Raw genomic sequence first — 15846 nt, forward strand, 5'->3', positions numbered from 1 at the left:
ATATAAAAAAATTAAATTTAAACTTGTGAAAATATTAAATTTAATTTCGCTCTGTTATCTACCGGTACGCTCATCCCGAAGTTTGGGTGAATAATTTCCGCACACTCTGCAGCTACAATGGTGTTTAAACTTAAAGTTAAATCAAACACGAACTATCGAGTTAATACTTCATACTATATTCAAACGCACAAAACAAATACACTCCTTTGTTATATTCCAATTGCCAAGTTTACCAAGTTCAAGCGACAGATACGGTCGTCAGTTAATTTCTGGTACTTGGTACCACTTGTAGGTTTTTGGGATCTTGAGGGCCACGCCATATGTGAGGTGTTGTTACGGGGACACACTGATAAGCGTGCAATTGCTTTGTGGGCAAGAGGGATACGGCCACCCCCACCCCCCTCTGCCCTCAGATGTCCTGCAAGAAGTAAACCCGTACGGGGTTATTAGTCTCTTGTTAATTCATGATTCACCGTAAAAAAAGAGCCTTCAACTTATATCGGCCGGAACATTATAATGGTATGACTATATATATTCTAAATATGCTTTTGTAAGTCTGATTTCTAATGTCTATATTACAGACAGACACAAACGGTGGACAAGTGCCAACATGTACCGGTACTTCACAAGATCTTCATTACGTGCAACCAAGATAAAAAAGATCTGAGAAAAATTAGTCAGAAGAACAACAGTTTTATTTAAATCCGTTTTTGCCTCGTGTCGAAGGGACTACTTTCTCAGGATCATTTTCTCCAGGCCGAGTATCGGCGCTTCAAAGAGCAGAGAGGCCACCAGGGCTGCTGCGTACGCCAGCGTGATGTAGGCCGTAAACAGGATAGCCTGAAATGAATTTAAAAGAATTAAGCCGAACAAAGAATGATACTGACAATATATAACACCTTGTAAACATGTGCAGGTGATGAAAACGCAGATTGCGAACCTCCTAGTTTAAGGGGCGGGTCTCAAGCTGGCATTTTTAATTTCCCCGTCTTGATCTAACTTTTAATACGTTACACTCTGACATCTAACAATATCTAAAACAGCGCCGTGAAATTAAGTTATTATAAAATATACTGCTATTACAATGTATAATAAAGTCATGTTTGAAATTCTTGATTCAAAATTGAAACAAAATATATCCAGGTATATACCAACATTATGAGTCTAACAAAATATACATGTCAATTCCAACTCGCCACAATTGCCTAATTCATAACTAAAACGTCCAACTTACCACTGTAAAGTCAGAGATGGTGATATCCTTAATACGAGTACTCTGGTATATTGTGATAATGAAGAAGTGTACAAAATACACAGCAAAGGTAAGCCGCCCCAGTGGAACCCAGGCCGGATAGGACAGGATAGTGTTGATAAATCCTGGAATTAAGGGGGGGGGGGTTATATTTATACTGTACATACAATTGTATAGCAAGCGCGTAGGCGGCAAATTAGATGTGTGTATGGGGGTGACAAAAAATTAAAGTGTGCGTCACCTTCCCCCCCCCCCCCCCCCCCCCACTTGTTTCCTACCCGTTTGCTTTAGAAAGTGGTATACAAAGATGCATGTATTTCATCTTAAAAGAGTAAACCAATCTAATCAAGAGATCAATGAGTAAATAGAGACAAGTGTGTGGGCCAACCGCCCTGGTCCAAATTTGGCTCCCTCGTCTATAAAAAGTGTTAAAACTAAACCAAACAAAATGAATGAATGAATGGATGTATAAATAAAAATATTAAATAAACGAATGAATGAATTAAATAATGAATGGATGCATGGATAGACGGGTGAATAAATAGATAAACAAACAAACAAATATAGAAACAAACAAACAAAAACAAGTAAATTAATTGATAGCAAAAATCTTACCGCCATATCCCGTGGCGCAGGCTATAACGACCCAGCCCAAGGCAAGCGCCCAGAGCGGTCTGCTGATCACCTCGTAGGCGATGGCGGCGTCTTTCTCCCAGGGACCATTCTGATCCTCGTCGTGTCTGACGTAGGTCAACATGAAGATGACACCTAGCGACACCAGCCAACACAGGGCAGCCAGGAACTAGACAGGCGATAATAAAGGTTAAAATTATAATCTTAAACTTTGTAATCATGAAATATGTAAAGGGATTTCAAAAAGCGGCAAAAAGATACATGTAATCAAGGAGTTATAACAGAAGGAGATTACACGCGTGGGGGCGGAGCCCGTATTACGGTCTCTCATTGGTCGGAATGAATAGAACCCAGAGAACAATGGATGCCTATCTCTGTTACGCTTAATTGCTACTCTCGTTTAAATCTCGTTTGTTAGTATCTGTGCCTTCGTCTGTTGATTTTTGAGGACAGAAACAGAAACGGACTCCCAAGTTTCTAAAAAATGAGAGAAATACAGAATTTATATGATATTACGTTGGACAAGGTTTTCAAAAAACAGGTAAGTGCTTTTAAATGCATAACTACACGAAATATGAAGATAAGTTGCAACTTTTATGTCGTAGGGTCTCACTGTGTAAGTGTCCAGCTACACGTTGATCTCGCGAGGTGGTGTGTGGAGAATAAATATTGCACGAAAAATATTTCCCACTCATAACAAGTGCCTATCAATATAGTATCAGATGAAAAAAGTTTGGTCTTTATACAGTTGCAATTGTTAAGTAATTTGTGGCAATAGCAAAGAATAAAACTTAGGTGCACTTTCAGTAGCCGAATAACAAGCAGATGCTTAAGCCGCCATCTTGTTAATATTTCGAAAAAAAAATTACTCCAAAAGACATTTTCCTCCTACTTTTTGAAACTTGTGTCACATGACAGTCATAAAATTTAACTAATTGTTATGTGTGCAACACACTTGCTTGAGCAGTATTGTTTTTTTTTGCGATTTTACATGTGGTCTAGCTTGGATACGACAATTGACAATTTTCATGAGTTCCGATCAAAAAGTGTTACGCTTGTTACGGCCAAAAGCCTTACCGCTTTTTGTACTTTTCAAATGCAAGATTATAAAAAAATTTGGTGTGTTTAGATTCTTGAACATCTTGGTCGTGGCGTGGTATATATTGCATGGATACTGCTCCAATATTTCTTGAAAAAAATAACCCGATTTGTTCAGAATACCAATTTGTTATAACTCCTTGATGTAATGTATAAGCCACTGACAAAATGAACTATTATTAATGGTTATATAAACTGGCTTGGTAAACAGGCGGATTTGGGTATAGACAAGGGCGGGGAAAACTATTCAGCCACATCCCTTCCTCTCTCCAACTGTAAGCAAATTAAAAAGAAACGTGTTGTGTTCTCCTCGTTGGGAAAGTTGGACTAAAGTCGGTATATTGATAATACAGGTAATATTAGCCGGTCTAATAACGTAATATCTCATTTAAGTAAAAAAAAAAAACTAGATGTCCTATCTACACATGGTATCATAGACACTTAAAGTCTCATTCCCATTAAAACTAACGGTCTACGATAGATCGTTCCAACTACTATAGGATGCGTAGATTTTTGCTGAATGCAATCAGTTTAACGGGTGTTATAACACGCCTCCTCTTAGTGACATGTTAATCTGTTAAACTGATTGCATTCAGAGAGAGTCTCCGTGGAGTTGGACCGATAGTTTCACAGGTAATGCTATCTTACCTTATTGAATTTAATCTTAAGATCTGTCTTGTACAGTATGTATCCCACCATGAGGCCGACCAAGTATGGGCTAATACGGCACCAGGGGAGGATGTAATAGTCGGCGAAGAAATCTGGGCTGAAATAAAATAAAATCAGTTGACACTAGATGGGGAACATACAGGTGCATGTACGAGGAAACTAACACGATCCTTTGAAACCATACATTGTATCAGCATATGGCTGAATTCCCCGGCCGTGACTCGTGCACACGTACATGTGATTTGGATCCCAATAACGGGGCGGTGATTTAAAAGTCATGGTGTCAGGTCTTACTTGCCAAACAAGTGCATGTCTCCTTCCATTCCGGCCAATGTGAATGCCGCCGCCAGGCCGCATGCCACAACACCCAACAGCAGGAGCAGGACTCCGATCAACGGCTTCCTGAAAGTGGATATATTTCACCGGTGGAAGAGAGCGCCATTGATTAAACACAGTACACAAAAACTGTAAATGAATAAATAAATAAAATGAATATACATGCATACAATATATACAGGGATAGTGCATTTTTTTACGACGTTGACAAGACCCACGTTGACTTTGTTAGTGGTCACGTGACCAGACAGGCCAACCCAACGGCAAGTCGTTCATAAGGCCTGAACATCATTACTTCTATTCTCTCTATTTACTTAGTTCTACTAGTGCTTCGACCAGACATACATGTATACCCGGTAATGCATTAATATTCGTAACTACAGAACTGAACAAATACAAAGTACATGTACATGTATTTGCATTCACATTGTGTGTATGCGCGCGTTTGTACTACATGTACATGTACCGGTAGTATGCTTATTGCTCGTTTGTACACACCAATATGTCCTTTATTTGATTTTTAATTTTAGAGCAGAGTAGGTAAAACACTCCACTTACAAATACAGTGGGATCAGGAATAATGGAGCAACCACGTAAAACTGGAAATCATTTGCAATGTACCAACTCAGGTCGAAACACTGGAAGTGAAAATCAGGAGAAATATTCAAAAAGTGGGTCCTTCAATTAGTACAATATAAGCATTTAAATAGAATGGGTACAGAGTAGTTGCCAGTATGATACTTGTACATATCATTGCAAAATACGCTATTTATTTATAACTGTACCTCCCATATCTCTTTTTTACATTTCCATCTACCCATGTGGATGTACCGGTACTAACGTTTTTCAGTGAATAAACCATTTATTCTCCGTACCATCTGGTCTCGTTTCTAACTTTTGGCATTTAACTGCGCATGCGTCATTCACATGACTTACACCGAAAAAGTTCTGCTCCACACATCAATTATTGAATAATATGTGTCATTAAGTAACAGCCCTGCACTAAATTGGAAGTACTGCGCACGTTCAAGAGTTATTGGAAAATCGAAAGGTGCACCATGGCCACATACCTGTTCTTTATTATTGATAACGTTGTTCAAATACAGGAGGTTAGTCCACCAGTTGTTGGCACAGAATTCACCATCGTGGAGTTTACCGTTCCACATCGGCCCACTTCCCATGTATATGGTCAGCGTGGCATAGATAAATATCAGCATATAATACAGAGGGGACAGCCTGGAAAAGAAGCAATCAGCAGCGACGACGATGAAGCTTAACACATAGCTTGACATGTCAAACGTGTCAAACGTGTCTAGCATTTTCTTCTGTTACAAGCCTGAAAAGCTCTACGTGTTTAGCTTTTACACATATTTCTAAATGCGTTTAGGTGTTAAACGTGTGTTGTATGTGTTTAAATGATAAACACTGTTTTTACAGTGTAGGATCCTATTTTGTAAAGGATGTGGAGACAAAAGCATTGCACGTATTGTATAAGTAGGTACCAGTACACGTTCTCACCGGATTATTCTGTGTACGTAATACATGATCATGGTCTTCGGTCTGATGCCGTTTTCTCTGCGAAGTTGTCTCAGGAACAAATACGCCGCAAGGACACCACTACAATGTGAAGAATAAGAAGTGAAGGTTAAGTGAAATAATAAAACTACTACAAATGTACACAGCGCTGACACAACACAAAGCAATACTAGCACACTTAAAGCGATGCAATGCAATCGGTACAGCTGCAATGCAAGACACAGTATCTGAACACAACTAAACACACGTACTATAAATGAAATCACAAGTCTTAATTTGAGATGGAATTTAAATGAAAATAACTGAAATGAAGTATATTTACAGCTCCTTAACGAAGGTATATGCATGCAGAGTATATAAAGCGGAATTTGTACTAGCACACTGTAGATGCACAATATTAATACGAAAAAGGCAATATATTACATGTAAACTTAAAGTTCTACAATCGGTTGCGTTCAAAAGCGGTTAAGTTTCTGGCAATATTTCTGGCGTCACAAGGTGTTGACCATGGTGAGAAAATACACTGACTAGACCTCGCGTTACGGCTTACGTACCTCAATAAGAAGAACGAATCCACAGAAAATAAAGCATTCCCTACTGCGTTGAATGAAAACCTCTTCGTTTCCTCAAACTCAAAGACAATGTTATCTGAAATAAGCCATTTGTTGTCTTTTTATTAAAATTAAAATTTCTTTCTTCTGTTATGGTTTAATAAATGCACTGTTTGAGGAGGGAAAACAGTTTTATGCATTTGCCTCAATTACGGGTGCAATTTTCCTTTCGTTCCCTGAAAATCTTCAATATATCAGGCTATCGTCCCACATACCAGATACATGTAACATCTTTGCAGAATTATTTCTATTTTACTGATTTGTCGATTCCGTAATGGTCTCCACGATATCATTTCTTTCTTTTTACTTTTAATTTTACAACAAACAGTAACTGTATGTCATATATGAACCTTGTAATACAAGAACAATCCAAGAAAATATTACAAAACAATTAGAGCAATTAAACAATAAGTTATAAAGAACGTGAGTGACGTTTCTCACGAATACTTTAAATATAAAATTAAATTAAAGGTACACTTCATGAGTTTACCCGCCAAAATGGTATATGTGAGGTTTTATAAGAAGCTGTAGAAGGCAAAAATAACCATTTTCGGGATTTTCAAACCCACGGAGTCTACCTTTAAGCATACCAGTACACAAATTACTTAAAGTCGATCTGGCGTTATAAACTCACCGACATTGCCAAATGAAAAAGAATACGTGTGGCCCAGCACAACCCATCCGATGCTCATAACTCGGATGCCATTGAGGCAGGTAATGGCGGCACTTCCTTGGTGAGTGCTCAGTAGTCTGGGGAGAGTGGTGTACAGAGAGAAGGCAGTGAACAGGCGGACGAGAGCGGGAGCTGAACAAAAGAAGTAAAGATTATTAGTGTCAGGAATTCCTAATGACCAGTGCTAAGTACTTACAATCACCACTGTTCACATTTAAAGTGCATGTCCCATCACTTTCCAGGGGTTACTCATGATCGATGCAAACGTTTGAGGCATCTTGGCAAAAAAAAAAAAAAAAAAAAAAAAAAAAAATATATATATATATATATATATATATATATATATATATATATATATATATATATATATATACGCTAAATGTGATGACCGAGTATTGTGCCACTGCATCTTAATTAAAAGTGACTACGCAAATCAAGGCCCAAGAAGACGAGCACAGATACACACATACTAGTAGGAGTGGGAGGGTGATTGAAAATAAATGTCAAATGTGTTACGGGTTCGAATATATGTACCCCCGGTACATCCTGTAATCTTATTTATAAACCCATACCAAAATACCATCATATATAATGCAAGTTTTTGTATTTCGTCTTTACCTTGTGGTTCTTCAACTTTTGTCTTTTCAGAGACCACCACGTCGATAACACTCACGCCGTTCCCATCCACTTCCCCATTGCATACAAATAGACGTGTTAAATATGTGGAAATTATGAAATGCGCTTTTTTGAACTCAGATGAGAAATAAACATGTACCGGTACATGCAAATAAAGGAACCATGCAGATGTTTAACCCCATTTGGACTTTTATATACATTAATTATTAAAAAAACATTTTCTTTAACTTCACAATCTTAAAACTTCGTTTTGCCAAATATACTTTAAATATACGCAGACATACAGTTGTATATGTGTTTTTAAAGTAATAGCTCAAGGTTAACCTACTTTTAGGGTTGACATCTTGCACGTGACTGTCGTTTCCGTTTGGTTTGTGCCCAATCTTTTCTTTCATTGGCACCACCGTATACATTACTGACCCACCGTCACTGAAGCTTTTTGCTGGGGTTAATATTTTGTCTATACCGAAACCTTCTATCAAAGTACCAACCACGAGAAAGAACGCGAAAACGGAGACGACAGCTCTGGGAAAAAAGAACATGTACAGTTTTGTGCAGAGAAGGTGACATTACGGATATGGATAAACTTACGTATCGCAAATTGCACATAATTACAGGGTAAACACAATAGGACACAATGCTTAGAGTAAGTCAGCTGGGGTAAGGGTAGTTAGTTGAGTTGGCCTCGTTTAAGGTGATGAGTGACAGCCTTAATTGCCACCTCTCCCTCTACCGATGCTGCTGAGTGACAGCTTTAATTGTCATCTCCCAAGTCCCAACCGCTTATCTGATTATCTGCCCGACTGCACACAATCATTATTTATCTATATGTGGCACGCTTTCATCGTATTCGTCCTTCAGTTAGTATTTAAAGCCTAGGTCCCAAATACGTTTTCCACGTACGGTATTTTAGGTTCCTTGCGTCCAGCTAGGACGTAGCAAGATCGCACGTAGCGGCTGTTGATCATGTCGAAAAGTTAAGCTTAGGTCCCAACTACGTTTTCCACGCACGGCTTTTAGGTTCCTTGCGTCCGGCTAGGACGTAGCAAGATCGCACGAAGCGGCTGTTGATCATGTCGAAAAGTTTCTACGTGCTGTTTGCGTCCTCCAAAAGTCGCACGATGGACGTGCTCCTCACGCACGAACTCCCACGTTTTTCCCCATTTTTTGGCCGTAGACCACGCATAGCAGCCCATACTTTCGGTTGGGATCTAGGCTTTATTTGATTCCCTCCCTGCGATTTAGCTACGCCCTAGACGGACGCAAGGAGCCTAAAAACCGTGCGTCCAAAACGTAGTTGGGACCTAGGTTTAAGATAGCATTTTCTCTCTTCACGATGTCTTGGTTCTCAAGACTCGGTTACAAATTAATATCACTCCTAAAATTGTTTCAACGGGGCCGTAGCGATAGTCCGAAGGTTCAATAGTCCGAAGGTTCATTGGTCCGAAAGTTCACTATAGAACCTTCGGACCAATGAACCCTTGGTTAAAAAATCGATGAAAATGTTACCACTTTTCGGACCAATGAACCTTCGGACCAATGAACCTTCGGACTATCGAGACGCCCCCGTTTCAACAGGCGTTTTTGCTGCGCACATAGTGACAGTTTTTTATTTTTTTTTTTTTTGCTGTAAATTGTGTTGTAGATTTTGAAATTCCCATGTGTTGTTGATTCTGAATATTGAAAATAAAGGAACAATAACCCAAATAAGACGGTGTATTTTACGTTTTTCCTCGAGGTATCAATTTCAGCTCAAATTATTACATTGAAATGCTCACACTATTATAAATTTATTACCAATAAATGTTACAATTTTTTGGTTGAACTTTGCTTGGTTTGGTGCATGCAAGCTCGTTCTGTCACATTATACGTTACCGATACGGACTGTCACCAGCACCTATTACTGGCGACGGATGTTTCTTCTGTGTTTTTTTTTTTTTTTTTTTTTTCGAATTTATATCAGAATATTTTATTTATCGCAATAAAGGAAATGTCTGGCATATATTTATATAGCAAATATTCTTATATGACATTATCCATACAACTTATTCGATCCAGACTTAGTTCACGTGTATCTTGATGGAATGATTTAAGCAAGCAGTTTTTTAAGAACTTTATTTTAAATTGCAATTTTCAAAGAACTTTATTTTAAATTAATAGTTTTATATTCCCGTTCTTCTGCTGAAACGAGCAGATTTCTTATTGTTTCATGAATAAAATAATAAATAAAAATCCCTTCTTCATACAATGCTCTTCGTTTGATAATTATCCTTGTTGAACAGTGAACGAAAATAAAGGCAGTCTCAAGAAATATGTTGATGGAGAGATAGGAAGATGGCGATCTTATCGGAGCTCTCAATTTACCTGTACGTTGCAGTAATTAAACTGTTAGCTTACGTGGCAGCTCTGATTTAAAGTGTCACCTGAAAATCTTTTGTCCGACTTAAACTTTCAAGATGTGCCAAGTTTGATTTCAATCACGCTCCCTGCGGCAACTGCCGATACGAAACCAGCACCTGACAACAGTGAAATTATCATCCCAAGAGGAAATCTAAAGCACGGAGCTGTCTGCAAGCCAGCTGTCCAAAGTCCGTAAGTTAATAGTGCAGTTTCAAAATATACGAAACCCTACACCCTGGAATTGATCACAGTATTAAGGAATGTGCTTTTGTGCGACTACATGTAGCCCTATTTCTACAATTATTATAATCATTGAATAATAAGACTTTTCCCACCATCAATTAACTCAAACATTACAGAAAGAGATTCCGTTAAGATGTTAAGTTGTTGGTGTGATCTGTAAGTTTGATGTTCATTACATAGGATTGGACGTTGCTTTTACGGGTAAAAAAAACCCACAATACTCTTAAAATTAGACTGCGCTAAATAGGGTATCGACTAGTTAGCAAACTAAAATCAAGGATGGAGGGATGTGCTACAGAAACGGCATAATTACGGATTACTATTAGCACCTCTTTACTATCTAGAATTGTTCACCATACTGACTCTTGTCAAAGCCGACACAGGCTCTAAATATTGTAATACAATAGATGTAGCGTTTAACTCCCCCCTCACCCCCACCGATAACGACTGGCCTGTAATTGTGCGTTTAACAAAGGTAGTGTTACAGTGATATTCACACCTTAAGCCTCTGGCGATAGTCAAGCAAGCAGAACAAGATATAAAACCTCCTTCACTATAAACTGAGCCACACAACAGTGATCAAATTCCTGCTTAAATCAAGACGGCTATTCCAGCCCACTTTCCCGCCATTTTGCATTAATTTGACACATGTAGTCGTACGTGTAGTGTAAAATGTCAACGAAGTACTGATTGGCTTAAAAACCGGAAGCTAGAGGAAATGAACCAAGCGTTTACCTTGGCACAAATGGCCTTCGTTAAATTTGTACGCAGTCATGTGACGTGAAAGTGCCGTGAAACTTATTACGAGTTTTCGCATTTATGTTACTCCGATTGAACAGTATGATTAGTCGGACGTCGGTGAAAAAAAAGGGAAATTATTTTGGGTTTAAATGTTATTTATTTTTTTTTTTTTTTTTGGACATTTTAAAGTCGGCTCACTGACTCACTTAGTCAAAGTTATGCCTGGGTTGCATCACAGTTAGCGGGAAACTGGACCTGCAGTATAATAGACCACAACACAGTGACGTATCATCGACTCGTTGATAAAGGTATCATTTACAAGAAATCAGTAAATCAATGTGAATAACTCTTAAACATCCCATTCTAACCAGAGCAAAGGGTCGCGTCGCAGCGTAACACAGGACGATTTAATAACCCACAATTAAGCGAGATCATATATCACGCCTGTTTTCACACATGATTGTGTGTTGCCGAAAGGCGAGAAACACCCCGCCGTTACCCTATTTGCGTAAGCCCACCCCTTCTTACTCATCGCTGCATGTGTGTAAGATGTACGTAAGATGTGAGTAAGATGTACGTAAGTCGGCATTGTCCTTTAGCCTACGGATTTTCACACAATTCTTTTGTCCTCTTAAGGGGCGTACGTAAGACAAGTTAATCGTTTTTGAAGTAAGCATATCCGTAATGGCATCTTCTCTGCACAAAACTGTAGGTCCATGACTGCAAGTTGTAGTAGGGGACTTTTTGCGAAAATGTTGACCTTATTCAAAATAATTCTTACTAACATGTTTACTACAGTATACCTGTGAGGTATCAGCATGGCGCTTCTGCAGGCTAATTCGATGAGTTTTCATTAAGAAAACAGCTAGTAAAGACAGTTTGTAATTTATTAGTATTCTTCGAGATTCACAGAGTCACATGTATTACAAACATCCCATTCAAACACATTTTGTTTTGTATTTCATAAATATAAGGATATAACAATGTGAAAAAAACAGTTTTTTGTAAAATTTTCGAACTTACATGCATGCTATTGCCTTTGGATCTTCGTTTAGTTTGGGAACTTTGGATTTTTCACATTGGGCGCGTGGGAAAGTAGTATTTCCCATTAAAGCTGAAATAAAAGATAATTGATTTATTGCAAAAAATTCGAACATGAGTTTGATATTTACATGCAGATAGACACGAGGCGAAGGGAAAGTAAATGGGTGCTAACTGAATTAATATTCATGTTTGGGAGGCGCATTTATTAATTGGCATTCTATACATGACAGATGAAATTGCATAGGACTGAACAATCACAATGATAAATAAATAAATAAATAAATAAATAAATAAATAATTACAACATATCATAATCTCAAATATGTATGCAACATGCGCGTGGATTGAACTAAACTCCCATTCCACCTACGGTAGTTACTAGTATGCTTGTTGCCAAAACTGGTGAATACAATAAAACAATGCTGCGATATTGGTTTCGAAGAAAATGTTTTAAAAAGAAAGAAAAAACAGCTATAAGTATGTGATAACTGGTACCTTGACCCAACATCGTGATATCAGCTGATGTGCAAGAGTCTGGAAAACACATCCCTAGCTGAATAAATTGATCGCCTCCCGCCAGCAACGCGAAATTCTATAAAAAATATAACATAGATTGATGCATGGTTACAATTCGCCACTCCCTTTCTACATATATAGAAACTTCACGTGCTAGCGAGGCTTAAATGTATTTAAATACTGCTAGATTAATTGTTAAGGTAAGACAAGGTGAGTATACTTTAAATGACTTACCCCTCCAGCTCCTGGAGCTGCTCCACTTGGAAATTTGATATAAGCTTTGCAATACTCCCCCTTAAAGTGCTCGTCGATTTTCTGCAAGCCAACCTTTCTGGATAATTCAAAACACTTACATAGTAAATCATAACAGGTGAGTGTGTACATGTTTGTATGTGTGTGTGTTTAAGAAACTTAGATGCAGGTCGAGAGAGAGAGAGAGAGAGAGAAAGAGAGAGAATATAAGCCTATGCTGTCGCAGTATTATTAACTAAAAAAATGCCTACCAGTGAGTGAAGGTGGTCGATTCATCGCCATATACCAATATCGGTAATTTAAATGTAGTTATATTTAAAAAAAGCACACATACAATCAACGTTGATATTTCCATATTTGTACATACGGAATGGTGGCCTCCACTCGCATACATTCATCGTACTGTCCAAGCCACCTGAGGTTTCCGTACAATATCCCAGCAGGTGGCTTACCATAAGAGTCAAACACTGAAAAAATAATAAACACTTGTACTGAAGGTTGATAAACCTTACCTTCAGAGTCGACAGGGGACAGGTACATGTATTCCTTTTTTATTTTTGCACATGTTCGCCCGTAGATTCAAAACTTCAGTTGCATTTGATAAAGGGGTTATTTATGTCTCCTCCATCTCAGTGTACCCGAAACTCCATAGTCCCATTCACAACAAGAAAGAAGGCAACAAGGAATTTCGATTGTTTGAGATTTGACCAAATATGGCAGCTTTTATTATATAACCCTACTATTGTACACATGATAACAATTTTTACAATGTGACATATTAATGTCTGTATTAAATGTTCTGGACCATTGCGTGAGTAGCAAAGGGTGGTCTCATGGCAAGTAAGTGCTAATTGCCTAATTGATAAGGGTGGAGTAATTTATTTACTGTACAAAGCACACTCACTGTTCATAGCCCACGCCTGTCCAGTAAGCAGACCCTCAAGGAACAAGCCAATGTCTTTCTTGCACTGGCCCTGGACGAACTGCATGCCGGGAACCTGATCCAGGAGGAGAGGCAGCGCTTCCTGCATCAGAGGTCTGTAGGTGTCGATGTTTACCCCTGTGAGTTGAAAAATAACTGTGCTTTATTGAGGTTTAATAAACGATGGCGCAAAGAGGAGAGCTATTCAATACAACGATTCGCTGACGTTGGAATAATATTTTTTTCAATGCAGTAGCGGGTAAAATTGCAAAATATACATGCAAGGGCTTTGATCTAAACGTTAATATGAAATTTTTCTCAGATGATTCACAATAAACCGAGGAATAATGCAAAGTGAATGATATTCATCAATATTCATTTTCAGTATTTGATGTTTCGAGAAATCCTGAATGGCATTTTGAGGGAAAGATTATAGATTCGAGCGCGTATTTTCAAACCTTTTTCAGCTTAATTTGGCTTAATTCTACGTATGTTCAATTTCATATGACATTAGATCATAATTACCTTGTGCCCCCAATATGTTCTGTAGAAAGTTCTGGACGCTCGCGTTCTGGGCAGCGTTGCCATTGTTTCCAGCGGGAGCGAAGATTTGACCAAGTGTCGCGGGTAAGTCAGCCAGGTTGGACAAGGTGAAATCACTGCGGTCCAGCTCCGCAAAAATCCGGTCCGTCTGGTTGAGCAGCTGTATGGCAATGGCACCTGCGTCTATGCTCTGGAAAATTTTTTTCAGTTGGGGCGGGAGATCTCCTTGGATACTATTTAGGACTTCAACGATAGATTCCCGGGTTACGATCGACTTCAGGAAACCCCCGATGCCAGTTGTGTTTTGCGCACCAAGTGGGGTGAAACAAGTAGCTGAGACGGCCAAAATACCCAAGACAGCCACCCAGCCTTTCATCATGGGTTGGGTAATAATTGGCAAGGATACCATCCAGGTGTGTTAATTTGGATGGTGTAGTCACAAATGAACGGGTAGCGAAGTCTGGAGTCCTGTCTTCCTCTGGTCGATTATTGTCCTCGTCAGGATCTCAAAGCACTACAGGTCACACTGTATGGAACTCGTGGAGATGGAGGTGCAATATGTCAATCTGAACGGGTTTGGAAGAATACGTCGGGTCAGGTTTAAACTTAGCGACATACGCAGTGCTTAAAAAGAAACCAGTCTTTGTGTCATGCATACATGGGACACGGGCAAACTCAACCCGAATATGACACATTGTTAGCAAACGTGCACACCATTTTGGATCACTCTGTATCTTATCTAAAAACCCTGTGTACATAGCGATTTTTAGATTCTAGTATTTCGCAATGATCTAGGGTTTAACTAAGGATACAAGGTTAACACTTAAGCGGCTAATGACATACTACCTTCTGTTTGTGGGAGATTATCGTGTCATTGAATGGGTATAAACAAGTCGAAGAGAAGCGTGCGCTCGTGCGCGCGCGCGCACACACACACACACACACACACACACACACACACACACACTGAATTTTAAAACATACGGCTTCGTTACATACTATACCCCCATCAAACAGTCACAGTTGGGAAATGTACCGTGATTAAGTCAGGGACAAATCTGAATATCCAGTGAAAACTTCACTCTGTGGTCCTGGTAAAGGGTACCGGTAGGCCTTCGACATGTATAAATATCTTTAGATAAGGGTCATTGCAGCTGTACTCTTTTGATAAGAAAAGCAAATAATGTTCAACTTATTCTCAACCGAAATTTCCTTTTCTCGTGTAGGACCACCTCCTCAAATAGCGCGTCCATGTACCGACTATTACGCCTCATTAACTCAGACCCGGGGCCCAATAAACTTCCATATTGGGTCCTACCTCAGACTCAATAAATCAAATTAACAAAATTGGTGATTTGATAAAGTGGAATGTACTGAGTAAGATAAGTGACCGAAATGGCATTTGTATCTTAAAAGAATGATATAACAATCCTACCCCTTCCAGTCAACTGCACCATAACCATAACGTGTTTACCTGACATCTTGAACTACGGTCGGTCATAACCACATGCAGAGTTTGCTTCAAGAAGCGGGTATACAAACAGTTACGCTAAGACGTGCAGTCCGTATTTGATCGCTTAAGTACCCTTGTATTCAAGCAGGCGTATCAAATATTTCTTTATGTCTAAATGGTGTACATTACAAACAGTTAAGCGCACATGCGGGCGTCCTGTACAGTAAATTTTGGGCAACCCCTCCCTCAAAAACAAACAAACAAGCAGACAGACAGACAGACAGACAG

General features: G+C 38.9%; 1 protein-coding gene across 1 annotated transcript; it reads right to left on the bottom strand.

Moving 5' to 3' along the window:
• Window positions 1-160: 160 nt before the first annotated feature.
• LOC106169241 (O-acyltransferase like protein-like) lies at window positions 161-15352 on the bottom strand. Its single transcript, XM_086995971.1, has 18 exons — window positions 14088-15352; window positions 13545-13700; window positions 13008-13107; window positions 12623-12719; window positions 12368-12464; window positions 11852-11942; window positions 7773-7969; window positions 7427-7495; window positions 6770-6940; window positions 6079-6172; window positions 5507-5605; window positions 5059-5224; window positions 4547-4626; window positions 3947-4054; window positions 3632-3749; window positions 1868-2054; window positions 1235-1377; window positions 161-840 (listed from the first exon to the last, which is right to left on the bottom strand). Exons 1-18 carry the CDS (start codon window positions 14512-14514, stop codon window positions 730-732), a joined length of 2511 nt encoding a protein of 836 aa, XP_086852097.1. The 5' UTR covers window positions 14515-15352; the 3' UTR covers window positions 161-729.
• Window positions 15353-15846: the final 494 nt, after the last annotated feature.

Source organism: Lingula anatina, chromosome 9, assembly GCF_051362555.1.
Source record: "Lingula anatina isolate TDL-2025a chromosome 9, LinAna3.0, whole genome shotgun sequence".
Taxonomy (NCBI): domain Eukaryota; kingdom Metazoa; phylum Brachiopoda; class Lingulata; order Lingulida; family Lingulidae; genus Lingula; species Lingula anatina.